The sequence below is a fragment of the Hypanus sabinus genome, chromosome 6, assembly GCF_030144855.1.
Source record: "Hypanus sabinus isolate sHypSab1 chromosome 6, sHypSab1.hap1, whole genome shotgun sequence".
Taxonomy (NCBI): Eukaryota; Metazoa; Chordata; class Chondrichthyes; order Myliobatiformes; family Dasyatidae; genus Hypanus; species Hypanus sabinus.
The window spans coordinates 147,876,604-147,899,675 of NC_082711.1; the positions used below are offsets into that span (position 1 = coordinate 147,876,604).

The 23,072-nt window shown below is 39.7% G+C and overlaps 1 protein-coding gene across 1 annotated transcript in view; it reads left to right on the forward strand.

Moving 5' to 3' along the window:
• Window positions 1–6,298, forward strand: part of LOC132395096 (syntaxin-1A-like) — a 282,164-nt gene extending 275,866 nt beyond the window's left edge. Inside the window, exon 10 of the mRNA XM_059971402.1 lies at window positions 5,052–6,298. Within this exon, the coding sequence (XP_059827385.1) occupies window positions 5,052–5,129 (78 nt within the window). The 3' untranslated portion in view covers window positions 5,130–6,298. The remainder of the gene's footprint in view (window positions 1–5,051) is intronic.
• The last annotated feature ends 16,774 nt before the right edge of the window (window positions 6,299–23,072 follow it).

The window sequence follows — 23,072 nt, forward strand, 5'->3', positions numbered from 1 at the left end:
AGAAACCTGGATTTAGCAGTTGCTTAATCACTACAAGTCCCTTTTTCCTCTGGGAGACTAGTGTAGCTGCTTGAGCTTGTTATCAGATTTCTAAGGATGATAATAGAAGAGCCAGACAGTATCGTGGTAATGACAGATGTGATTACTAAACAGTTTGCAAATAGACCATTTGTACATGTAAGCCTTAATTATCAGTGCATAAGTATTTTAATAGCTTAAATTTCCCATTGCATTCCTTCTGATATTAAGGTGCCTGTAGGTTGTACAAGTACTAGCCTTTGAAGTAATGCAACAATCTATAATGCCAGTTTATGATCATGGCAACGTGTAATATGGTGACATCCCACTTTCAATCATTGTCCATACACCTACAAAACCTACAACACTACAAAACTGCTACTGCTGTTCAGGAGGATTTAAACTAATGTGGCAGGGGGATGGCAACAAGTGCAGAGAGACAGAGGGGTGTAAAATGAGGGTAGAAGCAAAAAGTAGTAAGATGAAAAGTAAAAGCAGCAGGCAGGCAAATCCAGGGCAAAAAGCAAAAAGGGCCACTTTTCAACATAATTGTACAAGGGCTAAGAGTGTTGTAAAAACAAGCCTGAAGGCTTTGTGTGTCAATGCAAGGAGCATTCGAAACAAGGTGGATTGAGAATAAGGGGTAGGTCATTTAGGACAAAGTTAAGGAAAAACTTCTTCTCCCAGAGAGTTGTGGGGGTCTGGAATGCACTGCCTCGGAAGGTAGTGGAGGCAATTCTTTGGATGCTTTCAAGAAGGAGCTATATAGGTATCTTATGGATAAGGGAATCAAGGGATATGGGGACAAGGCAGGGACCGGGTATTGATAGTAGTTGATCAGCCATGATCTCAAAATGGCGGTGCAGGCTCGGAAGAGCCGAATAGTCTACTTTTGCACCTATTGTCTATTGAATTGAATGTGCAGGTAGTTATTAATGAATATGATATAGTTGGGATCACAGAGACATGGCTGCAGGGTGTCCAAGGATGGGAGCTCAACATCCAGGGATATTCAATATTCAGGAGGGATAGACAGGAAAGAAAAGAAGGTGGGGTAGCATTGCTGGTTAGAGAGGAGATTAACGCAATAGAAAGGAAGGACATTAGCCTGCAGGATGCGGAATCGATATGGGTAGAGCTGTATAACACTAAAGGGCAGAAAACACTGGTGTGAGTTGTGTACAGGCCATCTAACAGTAGTAGTGAGGTTGGGGATGGCATTAAACAGGAAATTGGAAATGCGTGCAATAAAGGAACAGTAGTTATAATAGGTGACTTCAATCTACATATAGATTGGGTGAACCAAATTGGTAAGGGTGCTGAGGAAGAGGATTTCTTGGAATGTATGCGGGATGGTTTTCTGAACCAACATGTCGAGGAACCAACTAGAGAGCAGGCCATTCTAGATTGGGTATTGAGCAATGAAGAAGGGTTAGTTAGCAATCTTGTCATGCGAGGCCCCTTGGGTAAGAGTGACCATAATATGGTGGAATTCTTCATTAAGATGGAGAGTGACATAGTTAATTCAGAAACAAAGGTTCTGAACTTAAAGAAGGGTAACTTTGAAGGTATGAGATGTGAATTAGCTAAGATAGACTGGCAAATGATACTTAAAGGGTTGACGGTGGATATGCAATGGCAACAATTTAAAGATTGCATGGATGAACTACAACAGTTGTTCATCCCAGTTTGGCAAAAGAATAAACCAGGGAAGGTAGTGCACCCATGGCTGACAAGAGAAATTAGGGATAGTATCGAGTCCAAAGAAGAAACATATAAATTAGCAAAAAAAAGTGGCACACCTGAGGACTGGGAGAAATTCAGAGACCAGCGGAGGAGGACAAATGGCTTAATTAGGAAAGGGAAAAAAGATTATGAGAGAAAGCTGGCAGGGAACATAAAAACTGACTGTAAAAGCTTTTATAGATACGTGAAAAGAAAAAGATTGGTCAAGACAAATGTAGGTCCTTTACAGTCAGAAACAGGTGAATTGATCATAGGGAACAAAGACATGGCAGACCAATTGAATAACTACTTTGGCTCTGTCTTCACTAAGGAGGACATAAATAATCTTCCGGAAATAGTAAGGGACCGAGGGTCTAGTGAGATGGAGGAACTGAGGGAAATAAATGTTAGTAGGGAAGTGGTGTTAGGTAAATTGAAGGGATTAAAGGCAGATAAATCCCCAGGGCCAGATGGTCTGCATCCCAAAGTGCTTAAGGAAGTAGACAAGAAATAGTGGATGCATTAGTGATAATTTTTCAAAACTCCTTAGATTCTGGATTAGTTCCTGAGGATTGGAGGGTGGCTAATGTAACCCCACTTTTTAAAAAAGGAGTGAGAGAGAAACGGGGGAATTATAGAGCGGTTAGTCTGACATCGGTGGTGGGGAAAATGCTAGAGTCAGTTATCAAAGATGTGATAACAGCACATTTGGAGAGAGGTGAAATCATCGGACAAAGTCAGCATGGATTTGTGAAAGGAAAATCATATCTGACGAATCTTATAGAATTTTTTGAAGATGTAACTAGTAGAGTGGATAGGGGAGAGCCAGTGGATGTGGTATATTTAGATTTTCAAAAGGCTTTTGACAAGGTCCCACACAAGAGATTAGTGTGCAAACTTAAAGCACACGGTATTGGGGGTATGGTATTGATGTGGATAGAGAATTGGTTGGCAGACAGGAAGCAAAGAGTGGGAGTAAACGGGACCTTTTCAGAATGGCAGGCAGTGACTAGTGGGGTACCGCAAGGCTCAGTGCTGGGACCCCAGTTGTTTACAATATATATTAATGATTTAGATGAGGGAATTAAATGCAGCATCTCCAAGTTTGCAGATGACACGAAGCTGGGCGGCGGTGTTAGCTGTGAGGAGGATGCAGGGTGACTTGGATAGGTTAGGTGAGTGGGTAAATTCATGGCAGATGCAATTTATTGTGGATAAATGTGAGGTTATCCACTTTGGTTGCAAGAACAGGAAAACAGATTATTATCTGAATGGTGGCCGATTAGGAAAAGAGGAGGTGCAATGAGACCTGGGTGTCATTGTACACCAGTCATTGAAGGTGGGCATGCAGGTACAGCAGGCAGTGAAAAAGGCACATGGTGTGTTGGCATTCATAGCAAAAGGATTTGAGTACAGGAGCAGGGAGGTTCTACTGCAGTTGTACAAGGCCTTGGTGAGACTGCACGTAGAGTATTGTGTGCAGTTTTGGTTCCCTAATCTGAGGAAAGACATTCTTGCCATAGAGGGAGTACAAAGAAGGTTCACTAGATTGATTCCTGGGATGGCAGGACTTTCATATGAAGAAAGACTGGATAGACTAGGCTTATACTCACTGGAATTTAGAAGATTGAGGGGGGATCTTATTGAAACGTATAAAATTCTAAAGGGATTGGACAGGCTAGATGCAGGAAGATTGTTTCCGATGTTGGGAAGTCCAGAACGAGGGGTCACAATTTAAGGATAAAGGGGAAGCCTTTTAGGACTGAGATGAGGAAAAACTTCTTCACACAGAGAGTGGTGTATCTGTGGAATTCTCTGCCACAGGAAACAGTTGAGGCCGGTTCATTGGCTATATTTAAGAGGAAGTTAGATATGGCCCTTGTGGCTAAAGGGATCAGGGGATATGGAGAGAAAGCAGGTACAGGGTTCTGAGTTGGATGATCAGCCATGATCATACTGAATGGCGGTGCAGGCTCGAAAGGCCAAATGGCCTACTCCTACACCTATTTTCTATGTTTCTATATCCTAGGATAAAAACAGAAGTTGCAGGAAACACTCAACAGGTCAGGCAGCATCTGCAAAAAGAGAAACAGTTAATGTGGATCAAACGTTTACTGATCTAGGATACTGTGTGGGAAGGGAATTGAGTTTACATTATATGTCAGTATACCTTTGGTGCTTAAACATTACTGCATTTTAATTTTTCTTTCCACGTTAGCCCAATGCTGGGGCTTCAATATTTTGCCTTTCATTTGAGGATTTTGTTTCTAGAAAGGCTGAATATTGAGGAGTATGAGGAGTGTAGTCGATGGTTGTACAACACCTGAGATGGAAGCATCCATGTGATTTACAATACCCAAGGAAGCTTCAGCTTTTAAATAAAAGCGCTGGTAGTGACTGTTGCAACCATTGACTTTTATGATGACATCATTTCAAGCTGACGTTAACAGCTCAGCACAGGTGCATAAAGCAAGGTAGAGGTGCAGAGTCATCATCTTCAAAATTATCTGTTTACCATTTTGCCGCAATCTCTGTACTATTTTTGAATCGCAGTTACTCCAGGTTTTGATTATTCTTGCCTGAATTCAGTGCTAAACAATGCTCTTCCATATGCTCTCTCGGAGTTCGGCTGCTGTGTGTTAAGATGTGTCTTTTAGGGTTGATCTATTTAAGAAAAGCTGAGCCTTAAGGTGTATCATGTGCTCAGTGCAAAACCTGATTACCACCTCACTACTCTGGAGAAAGTAGAATGGGCGCAGTTTGCATGTCCTGCTATTTTGGCTGTGCCAAAGGCTTTGCATTGTCTGGCCGAGTCATTGGTGTTGGGCGTTGATCTGTGGGAAACAGATCTAGAAAGCAGTAAAATCTTCTGCGATGCCCATTTGCAGCTGATCACTAAGTCCATTCAAACTGAAAGTCGGTTTTCATAACCTGACAACAAAGCACTTTACAGTGGCAGTTTGTATGTCTGTGGCAAGAGTACACTGGTCTCAAGATGTCTACTGGAGAAATGTCTGAGCTGCTTTGAAGGGACCAAAGCGTTGTAAGCGCCCACTGATACTTATCTATCAAAGGTACTGCCACAGTCTTATATTGAATACACTTGGGCATCCAGCATTATCTAACATTGCCACAGAGATGTGAGGACATGTTTGGTGTCCTGTGCTGATTTTGGAATGGATTGTTCCTGCATGTAAAATATACCCTGTGATCAGTCAGCACTTTGCACCGCATTCTGAATGTTTTACTTGTTCTTGCATTTGTTTTGTATGCTAAGCCTCATCTAATTGTTTTCTTGCTTCCCACAGAAAATGATCTTTATAGGAATTTGCATTGCTGTGGTACTGTTGGTTCTCATCATTGCTTTGGCTGCGTCTCTCAGTTAATGCTCCAAAGCAGCATGATCCCATCGAATCATCCTGACTGAGACTAAGGCTGGGCTCTTGTTCCATGAATGCTTAAGTGAAAAGGAAAGACAACAGCTCACCATTACTGAGCATTTCCATTTCATTTTGTCAACACCTAGGATTGTCCAGAAAGGTCTGCTTGCAGCCACCGAGAACATTATTCCGGTTTGAGTTCTACTCTCCAGTGCGGACTTTGTTTGCTTTGGCATCTCTATAAACTGAAGAGAAACATCAGGATTCAAGCTGCATTGATTTATATATCGTATATTGATTTAATTTCAATGCTGAGATTTTAGAAACATTAAATTAAACCTTGCCTTAACGGATTATGAACCATGATTTTGCCAATTTATCAGGTCACTGTGGATCCAGGTGTGGTTCTGCTGTAACAGATTCTTTAGATCAATTACTCCCCACTCACTTAATCCCCATTCTGTGACTTTCTCTGACTTGCCTTTCTGGTTTTCTTCCATTACTCTTCCTCTCTTTCACTCTTCCCTCTTTGACTCTGTCTCTCTTCAAACTTCCACCCTTCTCTGCAAACACCAACCAAGTTTCACAAGATGAATGCAGAATTAGTCCCCTGATCCTGCTCTGTCATTCAGTGAGAACCTGGAAGATCTGATACTTCACATATGCGCCTCCTTGGGGAGAAAAAGCCACATCCCCAGTGACCCCCGGCAATTCCTGACCACGACTTGTAGAAAAGGAGCATTCAGCATGGCACCGAGAACTATAGATTCATACATCAGGACATAGAAGCACAGAACAATCATCAGAACGAACTCATAAGCTACCTACTCACTCACCCTAATAGCCAGCTCCTGCTCAATTTGTGATAGAGTCTGTCAATGCCTCAGCATCCACCTCAGAACGAGGGTAAAACAAGTCATCCTCAATGCCAAGGGCCTATCTAGTAAAAAGAATCCTTATTCCAATTGGTTAATAAAATTAAATATAATAATTCAAACTTCTACCAATACTTATGTGTGCATATGTACACTGGGCTCATTCCTGTACAGTATTCAATTTTTAAACTCTCCTATTTCACTCTAAATGTCAAAATCAGTGGGAATATTTTTCTTTACTTAGTATATGTTCTGTATAATATCTTGAAAACTTGCATCAGATAACCCTTTAACCTATGAAATGACACAAAATACAACCTTTGTTTGCATCATTTCTCTTTGTAATTTAATCCATGGGATTCAGTTTGTGCTTCTGAATTTGGTTATTTTGTGATGAATTTGCTTTCTGTTTTCCAAGGACAAAATATCCTTCCCAATGTTTTGTGTGCAGACAGCTCCCAGAGTGCCTAGAGCATGGTATAACCATGATGTGTCTATTTATTAGAAGAGTTTTTCATCCTCTTTTTATTTTACTTCTATAGATATTAAACTCAATATTCCATTTGCTTGGTTATTTTCTGTACCTGTGCAGGATGTTTGAATGATTTATCCAATCCTCTTTGGATCTCCAGTATTTCTGTCCTAGTCCTGTCAGTCCTGTTTTGCTTAAACCACTAATTCTTTGTAATTGAATATTCTCTTCCATAATGTTTTCAATTTTGCATGTCTTTGTGGCAGGCAAATTCAATATCTGGTTTTCTGTTCTGTCATCCAAGTACATTGAATTGTTGCAACCTCAGTGCTAGTTTGCCAATTTGAACATGTGCCCTTAACTCTGACATCTGTTTGCTGCCACCCAGTCAATATCAAGCTGCTGGTTGTCCACAAGCTCCTCTATTAGCTGATGACTAATTCTGAATCGCTTCTGAAAGTCCATATAAGGCTGATTTGTTTATCAGTTCAACCTTCTGAGGTCACTTTAGCTGAGATTTCTTATCCTAAACTACTGACATCCAAGTGTTGAGATGTTTGGGAATTGAATTCCCACACAATTGTGCAAGTCTCCAACTTGCTAGACAGGTTCCGCCTTTGGTTTCCTGGCCATTCCTTATGAAATTGAATGACGATCCATGAACTTGCAAAGTCAAAAGCACTTGTGCTGGAGAATCTTTCTGCTTAACTTGCACCAGTAACAGCTAATCTTTTCACCAAAGTAGAGAGGAACTTCTGTGTAAGGGACAGGCAATATAATCATGTTAATTTGGATGAGTTAAGTTTGCTTTAATATTTTAATTATTTTTAAAGAGTTTCAAGTAATTTATTTTTAAGAGTTTATTTTTACAATATGTCATTGTTTCATTGATTATTACAATGTTTGGATGCTCCTGAATATCAGAGACATTTGGAAGCATTCAGAGTTATTGACAGCCTGATAAAGCTTCTATTTTGTTGTCAGATTTTTCTTTCAGCTATTTATTTTGTGTGACTTTCTCTGGCCTGTCAGATTTCACCATTGCATCACATGAGACCCTGTCACTGTGAAGGGCCTCTCCTTCTTAGAACAGGATAGAACTAAACAGGATGTTGACAATGAAGGATAAACAAAATATAACCTCATAGCTACCATATCTGAGGAAGGGCAGCATTCCATCCCCTGGAAGGTATGGCCTACCATTGATTAACATCCTCCATTGCAAACATCTCCAAATATGCCACATATACCAATTCATGGCCCTCTAAAAATAGAGGCTCTAGCAGACGGATATTATCTGACGCAGAGATCAAAGCAATTCGTCGCCAGGAAGATGCCCTTTAAAGAAGCTGTACAGACACCACTGAGCCCACTGGCATTTTTTCCAATACTCAGTGTTTGTTGAGTATCCTAAATTTCCTAATTGATATAATTGGAAATTCCAACCATCTTCTCAGGAAAATTCAGGTCATTAAGGCAGCAAATCCAGTAAAAAAAGATTAAAGTGCAGGAAAAAAATGTGATGCTCTGAAATAATTAAATAGTCAGATACAGGAAGAGGAAAATATACAGGAGCAAGAACATATTCAGGTACAGATGCAGGAATGAGAATAGTTACTAGAATATCTGAAGTTGCAAACAGGAACAGAGAAAAATTAAAGAATTAAAAAATGTAAATCCACCTATCTTTATATTAAAAAGTATTCTACCTTTTGCTTATTTTGGATAGTTATCCTATGGTGCATTTACTAGAACCATAGAATATTACAGCACAGATACAGGCCTTTTGGCCCTTCTTGGTTGTGCCAAACCATTTTTCTGCCTAGTCCCACTGATCTGCACCTGGGCCATATCCCTCCATACCCCTCTCATCCATATACCTGTCCAACTTTTTCTTAAATGTCAAAAGTGAGCCTGCATTCACCACTTCATCTGGCAGCTTATTCCACACTCCCACCACTCTCTACGTAAAGAAGTCCCCCCCCCAATGTTCCCTTTAAACTTTTCCCCCTTCACCCATGATCTCTGGTTTTTTCCTCCCCTGGCCTCAGTGGAAAAAGCCCGCTTGCATTCACTCTATCTGTACCCATCATAATTTTATACACCTCTACTAAATCACCCCTCATTCTGCTATGCTCCAGGGAATAAAGTCCTAATCTATTCAACCTTTCTCTGTAACTCAGTTTCTCAAGTCCCAGCAACATCCTTGTAAACCTTCTCTGCACTCTTTCAACCTTATTAATATCCTTCCTGTAATTAGGTGACCAAAACTGCACACAATACTCCAAATTCGGTCTCACCAATGTCTTATACAACGTCACCATTACATTCCAACTCTTATACTCAATACTTTGATTTATAAAGGCCAATGTACCAAAAGCTCTCTTTACAACCCTATCTACTTGTGACTTTTAGGGAATTATGTATCTGTACTCCCAGATCCCTCTGTTCTACTGCACTGTTCTAGTGTCCTACCATTTACATTGTATGTTCTACCTTGGTTTGACCTTCCAAAGTGCAATACCTCACACTTGTCTGCATTAAACTCCATCTGCCATTTTTCAGCCCATTCCCCCAACTGGTCCAAATCCCTCTGCAAGCTTTGAAAACCTTCCTCACTGTCCACTACACCTCCAATCTTTGTATCAATCACCAATACACTTATCAATGAATATAATAATACTCATTGATTTATATAATCATTGACTAAATAATCAAAATTCATCTGTCAGTTCTCCCAGAGTCTAATGGAGTTAGAAAAATAAAACTTTCTCTAGTCTCACTTCCTGCATATTTTTTGCATCATCCACTAAGTTGTTATCATAACAGTGCAGACTAAACTGGGGGATTATATCCTGAATGCAGTTTGACCTGTGGCTTGATTTAACATCACCTTCAGTTGTTAAACTGTTTTTTTGATAGGTTTTTCACTTGGACATTCCAGATTTTAATATTTGTACATCTGACCACCTATAGCTCTACATCCCCCACTCCATTAAAAGAGTGTGCGTCCTCTAACTCTCTCCAAAAGTGAATCTCTTCTCCTTTCTGCACAGTTCCGCTATTAGTTAACTGCTCAGTGTACTAGCCTTAACACCCACCATTTTTCTTAGGAATTTTGATATTCAATCTGCTAACCAATCCAAAAGTAAAACCAGAGAATGCTGGAGGTACAGATAACATCTGTGGAGAGAGAATAAGTCCTCATGTTTCAGATCAATAACTCTTCAACACAAAATGCACCTGCTTTCCATTGAACTCCAATATTTATATTGGTGGTGTAGGAACAGCTATGAGAGTAAGTCTGGCTGTAGTTATAATGCTGACTAAGCGATCTGCATTTGTTGGCGCATGGCCTAGTGGGCAAGGCATCAGACTAGTAACCTGAAGGTCACTGGTTCGAGCCTCAGCTGAGGCAGCGTGTTTGTGTCCTTGAGCAAAGCACTTAACAACACATTGCTCTGCGACGTCACCGGTGCCAAGCTGCATGGGTCCCAGTGCCCTTCCCTTGGACAGCATTGGTGGCATAGAGAGGGGAAGGGCAACTGCTGGTCTCCCATACAACCCTGTCCAGGCCGGCGCCCTGGAAACTCCAGGCACAGATCCATGGTCTCTCGAGACCCGACGGATGCCACCATCTGCTATTTTGCCACTAGGTTATAAACCCTCGCCAAAGGGACTGCAGTATAGTGAAGGGTAACCACCTTCCAATATCATGCATTGACTTCTGCATGTGTGGCAATTTGCATTTATGTATGCAGAAGTAAGTGTCTGGTACCACATCCCTGATTCATGACTAAATGTATGGTCTTCAATAAAAGTCATTGGGTCGCAATTAGTCTTTCTCCCCCGCTAATTCAGGACCCCGAGACTAATTGTGCTGCCTTTCTTTGGTTTGTGTATGTGGCTAAATATTGCAGAGGGTCATATATATTAATTCACTGAATCATCACAGATGCTCGAGAGTTAATTCCACAACAAAAATGAAATTGTACATTACAGTTTACAGTTCCATCATACTAAGGCGAACATGAACAACTGTCAACATTTCTAATTGGAACTATATATATTGATATACACTGTTGTGTACAGAATTGATTTTAATTAATTAATGACAAGTGTAAGATGGAAAAAATGCAATAAATCATTGATCTCAAAGAAGTTATCAAGTGTGACACCATCTTCTGGAGTGCTAGTAAATAACAGAGAAAGTGAGGCTGCCAAAACAATAGTGCCCTCCAAGGAAAAGCATAAATGTGTTCACGATGTAATAAAAGCATAATAATTTCTCCCCAAAGGTTAAAAAAAACTATTGCCATGGAAAAAAACCATTGTGTTACAGCATGGATCCTCTTTCCTTTCTCCATTACTGTTAATGAATGCTTTACCAGAGAGTATTATATAGCTGTGAAGTTACAGTTGTGGATTGTACAGTTTCTTTCTAGAAGACCTATAAATTGCTATTTTCTACGCCTTCCTTACATTTCTCACTTTCTATTTATCCATTTCTTTTGCATGTGTGACTGCTCTGTAAAGTGCAAAATAACTAAAAATTGTATAGCTCATTCACAAGTTTTGGGAGAGGTGAAGAGTGACTTGCTCTGTGGGAAACTACCGAGCTTCTCTGACAGATGTTGGAGAAGCTGATGATTCCATGATATCGTGGAATAGGAGGAAGATCGGGCCTCTTTTATAGTCCGAATCTTCACAGATGGAACAGGCAATCATAATGATGAATCTATTGTGTGTTACAGTGCTGTTCAGTGCCTGAATCAGGTTGAAGCTGATTAACATTCCTACATGCAGACATGCACTTTACATCTAGGCATACAAACTGGCATTCTTTCACTCACACCCCATCAGGAATTATCTCATGAAACATTATTAATTCAGAATTGAAACAAATTGGGTTATGAACCCCATCCTTATTCCACAAAACCAATTCCTTTTAACATGCTTTTCAATTACAGTGTATACAAAATTGACAACAAGCTGACTAGTCAATGCATTACTAGCTGGCTAAGACTCCAGTCAGAAACTTATTAACTAAAGTAAATGCAATTTGTAAATATTTGACATTAGGGCTAAAATCAGAAAATAAGAAAACAAAAAGAATCTTGCCTTCCCAGCTACTTCCATTACTTGACTATGAAAAGTGCCACAAGTGGGTTTTTAACTTCAGGATCTTGTTTATGAGGGGAATTAAATATGAAGTGAAAATGTTTTTTTCTTATGTTTGCACTTAATATGAGCAGTTGGCTAATGTGAGAATGGCTTTTCATCCGATGTACTTGGAGTGTGATGGTGGAATGTGTGGTGTGATATTTATATCAAGCGCTGTGTGGTGTGAGAGAGGTTTGTGATATGAGCATCTTGTATTTTAAGGTGAGTCTAAAATTTTAAGGTTATTTTAAAATAAGGGGATTGTAACATAAAGAGAAGTAGATATCTATAAAGAAAAATTGCTAATGTAAAGGGAAAGATATAATCTGTGTTGGAACTGTTCGTCTTCCATTCTGTAAAGACCCCAAGTTATTTAACTGTAAATAAAATCCCTGAACTAACACTTTCTCCTCTTCTTCCTGTCATGCTGCTTGGATTTGGGGGCTACAGAAGAAGATTATGATCATTATATGCTGTGTGGTGCTGGGGGTCGTCATCGCCTCCACAGTTGGGGGAATATTTGGATTTTGAAAAACACAAAATAGGAAAGAATCGACCAATGTGATGTGGGCATTTCAGCCACTTTGTGAGATGAAGTGACTTTCACTCGGTAACACTGAGAAAGGTTTCCCTGCATGACTATCTAGCATTACTTCCTTTACTGGTCCTGCTCTTTCTGGCTGTTAAGGTATGGTAACATTTTTTTTTCCTTTTTTTTTTCCAATGATGCGCTGTTTGCCATAAACACATGAAAATTTGGCCCTGGGAAAAAAAAACTCTTCACTTTTAAAGGGATTGATCTTAACCCATTTGATTGCCAAAGCCAAAGAAAGCCCAGAAAACACCAACAGACACGACGGCTGGAGTCAACATTTTGTAGGATACTGATCACAAAATGGCAATATCTTTTTTAAAAAACTCAATTAATCTGTACAAGCTTTCAAATCTTGTCAAGGTTGGAAGAATGCAGTGATCGACATCGCATCAGCACAATGGTACCCACTGGACCAGGCTGACAGCCATTATCCCAACAGCATGTGTTCTGTGGAAATTCAATTTCTTCACAATAACGCTACCATAGATGGCGAAATGATATGGTCTGAGAAAGTTCTGCTCTAAATATAAGACTCAATGTTTGCTACTGTGGGTGAGGAACTGCCAGACAGTCTTTGAAGTCTCTCTTTTGATCTCAGCCTTACTCCTTTACTAATAACAGTATTTTTTTATTCGCTGTCATTTCTTCATGTGAAGAAGACTTGCTGATGAAGATTCTCTCAAGTGGTGCTATCGCTCCCCGCAATGTTAGAGAAAAGGCTGACAAGATCTGAAGAGTATCTTTAAAGGATTCAGCTCTTTATCTTTTAAAAAAAAATGTCATGAGGTTGGAACTACTCAAATGTCATCATTTTTAAAATTTATTCCAGACAAACAAAACTAACAAAAAAAAAAATCAGGAACTAGGCAGGTGAACCATCAACTGTTTTACCAGTCAAAAATAAATTCTTCCAGCCTCAGAGTGGAATCAAAAACCTTTAGAGAGTGTGGCCTTCACATCAATCTCTAATATTATAAAAAATACTTCAAGAGGAGCAACTTCCTTCATATCATACGTCCTAAACAAATGAAGCTCTCATTTAGCATCTGTTCAAGGGTTTGTGCTGGGAATTTTCTATCTTGTCTAAAATAAGTTCTTCGGCTTTTGAATTCCAATTTATTTTAATCTCACATGACATGAAGTTTTTGTTCTGGCTAGTTTACCAATGTCTTTTTTTCCACTCCTGCTATTCTCGCCAGTAATACATACAAGTCCTCGCCAGTACCACTGATGTGTAGCCCTGTGTAATTAAGTAACAAAGGGCTTTAAAGAGCAGTTGGTCAAGACTTGTATTTTCCATCAAGCTGCACGCTGATTTGGCAGCTCCTTTGGGTTGTTGAGGTGATGTCAGTCTGCATATGGTGCAGAAAGTTCTGTTGCCAAGTTTCTTCCAGTCTTAGTAAGAAATACATTTTATTTATGCAATTTATGTATTAACAAAATATAACTGGATTTTTAAAATTCCATCTTTTTGTCTATTCCAGCGGTGGCGATGCAAAAAAGCTTCCAACGCAGGGCACTGTCATAATGCTATTGATCAAAACACTATTAGTCCAGATTGCTAACATGTGCTTTCAATGTTTTTTTAAATAATTTTCCATTTTAGGTGTCCACTTCTGTAACATTCACTTTATACTCAATAGCATTCATCTGTTTGCCATGTTCTCCCATCACTAAAGAAATAAAGTTTCACCCTTTGTTTTTAGTATTAAATTATCCAATTTTACTTTTTGTTATCCGTATAATTTACTTGTATGTACTTTCCCTTGGAGTTCAGTTATCACCCAAGTATGTTGAGGGGCAGACCTGTGTTAATGATGCTGTTGTTTTCACTGTGACTTCAGTGTAGTGAACACACACGTAATCTAGTTTAATTAGAGCATAGCTGATCTACCTGGCGGTGGTAAAGTTGGCAGTAATGTCTCCTTCACCAACTGTTGAATTGCCAACTCAGCTTAGATTGATCTTTTAACATGGCTGTTTTCTGTGCCTTTATAGCTTGGATATGTACCATTTTAACCAACTGGTTCACTGGGAAATATAAGTAGCTATAAATAGATCAAAATCAATACAAACCAGGACACCATCTGAAACAGGAGCAGACTAATCATAAGAGAGACTGCAAATATTGAACAAAAATTCCCTTGCTATACATGGTAGACAAATTGAAAGGTCACACCTCAACCGTGTAACTTAAGTTGCCTCATGTTTAATTTCTGAAGCTTAGAAACATTTAGAAATGCACCGTAGACTCCTTCAAACCAAAGTGTTATCTGTAGTGATTAAGTACAGACTACATTAGTCATACAGAGAATAAATTCATGACATTGCATAGTATGGACCAAGATTCCTCATCTGCACAACTATAATTGAAATTGTTCTTGTTCCCTTCAGATATTTTAATGTTGGTTGTTGATACACAGGAATTACTCAAGGCTGTTCTGAATCTAATCTTTAGAAACTGCTGACTTGAACCCACCAGTGTGAGTAGCCTGGCAATCACAGAAACCTGGAGTATAGTACAAAAATTATTTATCCCACATTACCTATAAATTTGTACACCTTTCTAATCACAAACATTAAACCACGTTGTTAATCATACCTATGGTTTCTTTACCTTGAGATTCTAGCTTACCATTAATTTAAACTGAATCTACATATTTTCACTTGTTGTCTTCATATTTAAATAATGCTTCTTACTTGAGATGTTCTCAGGAAACTAAAATATTGAGTTGGATTTCATTGTTTACTAATTGAAGCCTAATTTACCACCCAGTTTATATGCTGGTGTGTCCTCCTTTATCCATCTAAAGTATTCTGATGTTGGGTGTAATTAATTTCCATTTCTTCTTAAACACCACAGAAGCAGGTCCTTCAGCCCATCTAGTTCATTCCGGTCATGAAGCAACATTTTTACACTAAACTAATTTTATTCCCCAACATTTGCATCAACTCCCCTCCAAATTACTCAGGAAATTTACAGTGGCCAATTAACATTCAAGGACATGGATGGAAAGGAGAACTTCTGGGAAAAACTGACAAAGTCAAAGAGAGAACGTGCAAACTCCATACAGTCAGCACCAGATGTCAGGAATTAACTCGGCTCACTGTAGCCATGAGTTGGGGCATTACTTGCTACCACACTGTGTTGTCTTGTATGTAGTTCCTTAAATACTTGGATATTTCTAGATAGATTTCTAAGTGGTCATTATTTTGATTCAAAACCCAGTGTAGTCCATTAATCTCAATTTTTGAATTCTATCATATTCTATCTTTGGCTTCTCTATAATATGTATGAACTTGTAATATGATTTTAACAGAAAACAAGGCATGGTATTGATGGGTGAGATCATTCTGAAATGCAAGGTGTAAATTACCAGTTAGTTGTGAAGTATGCTGATTCATCCAGCGCCATTTTTCTCTTGCTTTCTCAGTTCTCTTAGAGAATCGGCAAGAAATCTGGAAGATTTTCCTAAATTGTTGGCCCAAGAAATAGCACAATACTGCTGGGAGTTATGGGCTGGGAAAGGTGGAGGATCGAGGACTGGGTACTGGAATCAACAGGGTGCAATTCCATTTCATTGATTGCATTGTGCATTCTTAATGTACGGTTATTTTTTCTTCCCTTAACCAAATCTTGGATGCTTCATTATACATGATTAATGTAGGTAACTTATCATTATTAAACAGCAGATGCAGAATAATCACTGCCAATTTTGGCTGCACAACGGACTAGGAGACATCCTACACTACTTTTAGAACCCATGCTGCTTTTAAGTTAACAATATCCAGAAAATGTAAATGCCAATTAATCCTCCAACCTCTTCACACATCTTCATTCATCCATGTTGGCATCAGGGCTCTTGCCTTGCTGAAGTTTCACGCTCCTTGCCTTAAGTCTTAGGCCTCCAAGGCAATTTTATTAATCTGAGTCTTTCTCTTGCTATTATCTGTTTAATTGCAAAATATGCATCCAGTGTCAATTTAAAAACACTTCTGCAATTCCAATTTTCTAGTTTGTTCTCTGTCATCAAATGTTACCTGCTAACACTAATTCTGGACATAAACGCTAACACCGGCTTATACCCACCTCTTGGAATCGTCCCAATGCACGATTGTTAAAGCTGATTGTCTTTTTCTAGATCAGCTGCCATTCAGAAATCATTGACAGATGCGCATGATGCAAGACCAAATTTGAATCTGGAGTGCTTGGGTTTGCCCTGGTCATTGGTTTGAAGTGAGTGCACTCCCCTTCTTTCCGCCTACTAAGGTGGAAAGCCTAAAATTACAGGCCGTTAATTGATGTTAGTCATTTTAGTTCCTCTTCCTCGTTGCCCCTCATTTATTCAATTCTAAACCCAATATTCACAGCACAAAACTAACTGTGAAAGTAAACCTCACAGCTTATCAAGTGGGAGGTGAAGGAGAAAACAATGCTAAGAATCCTGCCCCTCAGACAAAACTCAAATCCTGTCTGCAGAATTGGTTGGTACCTAGGGACAGAGACTATAGAATCTGCAACAAAAATCTGCCTTTTAATAAATAGGGTTTATTGGCGAAAGTATCCAAGCACAGACTAATCCTTCAGAGTCTTTGACTGAGCCTGTTACACGTAAATCATATTATCAGGGATGGTAGAAAAAGTAAATCAGCTTTCAGCTGTGACCCTCAAGTGCAAATTAAGAAGTCCATTCATGATTAAAGTACACCATTTTTATTCCTGTTGCCAAAATTAAATGGATGGCAAGGACTCCATTAGGTACCAGTTAGAATTAGATTGACTCTCAATATAAGGCTACCTTAAGCCATTCTGGAATCCAATTAAAAAAAGGCAAATACAGAATAAGCCTGCAAGGGGTGATTGATAAGTTTGTGGCACAAGGAAGGAGTCCGTTTTAGAAAACCTCCCACATTTATTTTTCAACATAGTCCCCTCCTACACGTACACACTTAGTCCAGCGGTCGTGGAGCATACGGATCCCTTCTTTGTGGAAGTGATCCACAGCAGGGATGATTGATAAGTTTGTGGCCTAAGGTAGAAGGAGAGTTATACAGCTCTCGTTACATGCACGTGCAGTTCAGCTCTGAGTGATTATGCAGAAAGTTTGAAATTAATAACTCATCTCCTTCTACTTTAGGCAACAAACTTATCAATCACCCCAAGCTGTGGACCACTTCTGGAGGTCCAAGACACTGACTTCTACAAAGAAGGGATTCGTATGCTCCATGACCGCTGGACTAGGTGTGTAAATGTAGGAAAGATAAATTGACTCCTTCTACCTTAGGCCATGAATTTATCAATCACCTCTCTTATTAATGTCTTTGCAGAAAGTTAGGATGGTGATTAAGCTATAAAAATTCAGAAACAAACATGGTCAGAGAGCTCTTTAACATAACTGGGTGCAGGAAAATTATTAAAGCAGACAATAGGATCAAGTATGTTAAAGCTGGGGGACAATCACCCGTGGGGTGGATTCTCATGGGTAATGGAGAGAGTTAACAACAAAAGATGGCGCCGCAGTAGCATGACACTGTTACAGCTTGGGGCACTCCAGAGTTCAAAGTTCAATTCCAGTGCCATCAGTTCAAGAATTCTCTGTACATCCTCCCCATGGAATGCATCTGGTTTGCTCCCACAGTCCAAAGAGGGTTAATTAATTGGTCATTATAAATTATCCGATGATTAGGTTTGGGATAATGGGGGGGATTTGCTGGAGCAACGTGGCTTGAAGGGCCATTAGGGCCTACTCCTCGCTGTATCACTAAATAAATAAGATTAGATTTGAACACTGCACTATCTCACAATAACTTGCTATTTTGTTTTAATTCAGTTCTCTTTGAGTACTGGTAGTTTGTTTCAAGTGTGCATTTAGCAGTGAATATACTTTCAGTCCTGTTTGGAAAATGTTGGCAGAGACAGAGGAGATATCATAACAGGAATAAGCGCTTAGTCTTAAATTGAGATGCAAATTAAAATAGAAATTCTTATTGAGAACTGAAAGCAATGGATGTTGAAGAAAGTGGGGCCAGAACAAAAGGCCAGAATAGTGGGAAAAGGTTCTTGGGGGGTTATAGGGAGGAGAAGTCAATGAAGGGTTTGAGTTTGCTTTGAAAGCAAGGTTCTTCAAAGTCACTAGATGCAGTTTGCTTCGGTATACAGACCTATGACTACTTCACTGAACTTTTGTAACACAAGTAATTAATAATTTTTGCGTGCCCTATTGAAAAGAAGGGACAGTCTTGAAAAAAAATCTTCAAGCTCAGTGTCAGTGACTGTGCTACACCTAGTAACACTACGTCTAATTCTGTTTTCTCAGTACTGTTTAAATGCCTGAAAAGGATCTGAAGCAACGTTCATTTACATCACGAAGGCCCATCACGTATAGTAGTATCGCACAAAGACTAGTGAAATACAAGTCAGCATGCTGAAATTCACTGGGACATATTTTATGCCAAAGACAAAATATAAATCAGTTGGAATTCAGCTATAAAGTTCAGAGGTCCTGAAAATTACCTGTAATTGTTCTGCCCTGCATAATCTGACAATTCATTCATCAGAGGAAGTGCCTGGACTCTTGCCAGAAGAGGAGGTGTTGCAAGATGACTGAAGTCAATATGCAGCCTGGAACGCAGCTGTATCAGGCAAAGACTGACATCATTAAAAATACATGCTGCAGCTATGGTTCTGAACTGATAGGCTTTGTATCCTCCCTATATAATAGGTACCCTATTAACAACAGAGTAGGACTAATCACTTTCACCACCACCCAACCTGAAGTGCTGCTGCTCAATAATTCTACTCTGCATAAGAAAGAAAGTGCAGATTATATTTTATTTCCTGACTCAAGCTTTCTGTCTGCTTATTTTTCCTGTGAATTAGCCTTGGACTTTTGTTTTAACTGGGTCTTAAGCTCTCAAGCCACAATTTTCAGGGTAGTGTGTAGAACAGCCACCAATGGTCTCTTCACAATTCGGCATTAGCCATTGTTACTTTGTGTTGGACTACTAGACAACCTGCAAGATTTATTTGTGATTTAGGTTCGTGCTGGGTAGAGGCTTCTACCTTGACTGGTCTCTTCTAGAAATACAAATATGATTTAAAATAGGAAATGATTAGACAATCATAGGGGAGTCATGGTAGCGTAGTGATTAGCAAAATAGTTTACAGTACAGGCAACCCGGTTTCAATTCCTGCTGCTGCCGCCGGTAGGGAGTTTGTACGTTTTCCCCGTGACCGCATGGATTTCCTCCCACAGTCCAAAGACATACTGGTTGGTAGGTTAATTGATCATTGTAGATTGTCCTGGGAATAGGCTAGGATTAATTCGGTTCCTTGGGCGTAGCTCAAGGGGCTGGAAGGACCTATTCCACTTTGTATCTGAATATTAAATGATACAGAAAAAGGACTCGCTGTGTATTTTGGAGGGTTGTCCTTTACATCGTTGAAGCCAATCATAAGTAAAATTTGAGTAGGCCTAGTATGTGTTACACAGGGCATCTGGGGCATGGGGATGATGTGGGAGTAATCAGTTTTCACTGGAATATACTGTCAATCATTGCTTGATGCTCCAACTTTCAAGGCTACAAAGAATCAGTCAGGGAAATAATTACGTAATAGTTTTCTTAGTTCTAAGCTCGGCTGTGATTAGCCCCCTGCAAATTATGGAAGATTAATGTCACGAGAGATTCAGGGCCTTGAGGGAGTGAAAACTCTGAGTCCTTTGTGGACTCCCAGGACTGCGAAGCTCAGCAGAAGTGGAGATACTGCTGAGCCTTGTGTAAATTAAAATCATTGAAATTTACCAAGTAACCAAAAAGTGGCATCTGGCCAAATATACTGTCCTGGCCAATAAAGGCCAAATCCCATCATATGAGTAATTAGTCATTTTACTTATTCCTGGTCTGGTATAGTAATAAGTGAGGACCAGCAGCCTTTAAGTGATGCCATGGCTTGGCCAAGGTGACTGATTGGAAAACGTAGGCAGTATAATCAAATTAAGTGACAGTAGAGTCAGTAACATTCAAACACATGTCCTCATCAGAAGATCAGGCCTATTTCTCCAACAGCAGAGCTGACTGGAAGTAAAAGCTGTTGGGTAATACATGGAAATCATTAGAGCAAGTCCACAATGCAATGAACACATAGTCAGAAAGTTTTAATCCCACTCCAGGTCATCTCAGTAAACCATTTCTGGTTCACTTCCTGTAAAATTACATTGGTTACAAGATTCCCCCGAACCTCCCAGTGTTTGGTACAAGGGGTTGGAAGACTAGTTATTGTCAAGGAAGGAACATTCTGAATGATGTTATCACATTGTAGTTTCAACCTGTTTTCCAAAGGAAGAGTGGAATAAAGGGAAACAAGGTAATGGTAAGCTAAAGAAAGTGTTAACTGAGTAAACGAGTTAATCTGTTTCCAGCCTCTTTTTTTTTAATTTCTTTTCACATTTTTACAGTTTTTCACAATATCTGCTTAGCAATTGAATTTTCTTCCTTTAGGATTCCTTTTGCCTTCTTCTGCTAAATTGTTCCTTTCAAAGTCTTATCAAGAATTCTGCTAGATCATCAGAAGTATTTAACCTGATGACCCCATGTAACATCACTGATGATGTGCCTTAGCTTAGCATCATGCAGATGTTTCTGCAAGAAGAAGGTGGAGATAGATAATTATTTTGAAAGGTCAGGGAATTGAGGGTTATTGTTAATTGCTGGCACAGGAGCAGGGCTGGAGACCAGATAGAGCATATTGAATGGCAGGGCAGGTTTGAGGGGCCAAGTGGCCTACTCCTATGTTTTGTGTGTTCTTATATACTACTCAAGTCCAAATTAGACAGATCTACAGAAAGACCTGCTGTCTATTACAGTACTTGGCACTTTGTCTTTCTGAGTAAAATCTGCACAGAAGCAGCAAATTTGGCCCACAATGTAGTGTCCAATTAATTAGTAATCAATACCCAACTAAATGCCCTTCTATGTCCATACCCTTCCATTTCCTGCACAATCAGCCTATGTGCAAACCTCTTGAACACCTCCATCACATTTGCCTCTTTCACCACCCTGGCAGCACCATCTCTGTAAGCAATGTTCCCACACGTTTCCTTTGAACTTATCCTGACTCTTGAACTCGGTTCCTCATCTAATAAAGGCAAGCCTTCTTTGTCAGCCTGTGTAGCTACTTTTAGAAAGCTATGGAATTGGACCCCAAGATCCCTCTGCTCATCAATACTTTAAAAAGGGTCTTTCCACTAACAGTATATTGTCCTACATTGATCTAAAGTGCAACACTTCACATTTGATCAGGTTAAACTCCATCTGCCATTTCTCCACCCATATCTGCAACTGGTCTATATCCTGCTGTATCCTTTGCCAGTCTTCTGCACTATCTACAACACTACCAATCTTTGCATCTTTTGCTAATTTATTAACTCACCCATCTACAATATGTTTTCATCCAGGTAACTTACAAATATGACAAAAGAGGTCCCAATACAGATCCCTGCAGGGCACCAGCAGTCACAGACCTCCAGCTAGAATAAGTCCCATCAAGTTCTACTTTGTCTCCTATGGTCAAGCCAATTCTGAATCCAAACTGTCAATTCACCATGGATTCCATGCATCTTAATCTTCAGGATAATCCACCCATGAAAGACCTTGTCAAATACTTACCTAAAAATCCATGTAGTCAACATCTTAAGCTCTACCTTCATTAATCATATTCAATACCTCCTCAAAAAACTCAATTAAGTTAGTCAGACATAGCCTGCCTTGCACAAAGCGCTGCTTTCTGTCTAATTAGGCCATGGTTTTCCAAATCCAAAAATCTGGTGAATTGTTATTTTACCAAGTTGATATAAAGAGATTACTCTCACTCACCTGAGATCCCTTTAAACAGAATACAGCACTAAATTCTGCCACCTAGTATCTTAAGCTTTCTAAGGCTATAATGTGTTTTCAAAAGTTCCCCCCCCCCACTTTATCAAACTAATTGCTGACTCCCTGCAGTTGATGCAGACTGAAATTAGGAAATGGATACAATGATCTCTTATTCTGCACTTCCTGAGATTCTGAGTGTTGAGGTCAAGACCAAGCTTATTGTACAATAGGAAAATGAGCTCACTATAAAAATGAGGTTAAAAACGGAGTATGCTGCAAGTACTCAGTGGGCCATCTGTACAGAAGGTAACACATTTCAGGCTGATGATCTTTCAAAAGATTAGGAAGGAGAATTATGGTGTGAAGTTGGGAGAAAGATTGGGTTTGGAGCTTTCCAGTGGGACAATGAGATAGACTACCATCCTCCTATTGGAAAGATAGTTAGGGAGCTCACTGTTCAGGAGATGGAGGATTAAGAAATGATGATTGGGAGGGGTGGGGGAAGACAGGGAGACAGGATGAGGAGTTCATTGTGGGAGGCCTTTGTCTCTTTAGCTACATGCAGGTTAAAGCGGTCTTGAGGTACAGCAGAGTGGGTCCTCTCAACCTTTTTCCCTGCAACCCTTGTAAAAGTAATTTGAGAAGTACCCTCTTTCCATTTTATCACCCAGCTTTGCTGTGGTAGAGCCAGCAGAAAGCTCAAGATCCTTCAGTGATAAAAATAATAGCACAAGTTCTGGGATCAAAGCTTCATTTTAGAAGTCACATACCTGTTCCTGGCTGGTTGTTAGGACAACTAAACCAAGGCCAGTCCTGCTTTTATCCTTTTACTTTCCGCAGTGGATTGAGTGACCTGAGATTAGGAACAGAATCCTGATGCAGTTCAGGTCTGGGATCCCTTCCTTTCTTCATCTCAGTAATATTGTGCACTTCATTCTTTTGAAAAGTTGGCCTTTCATTTCTGCAGACCA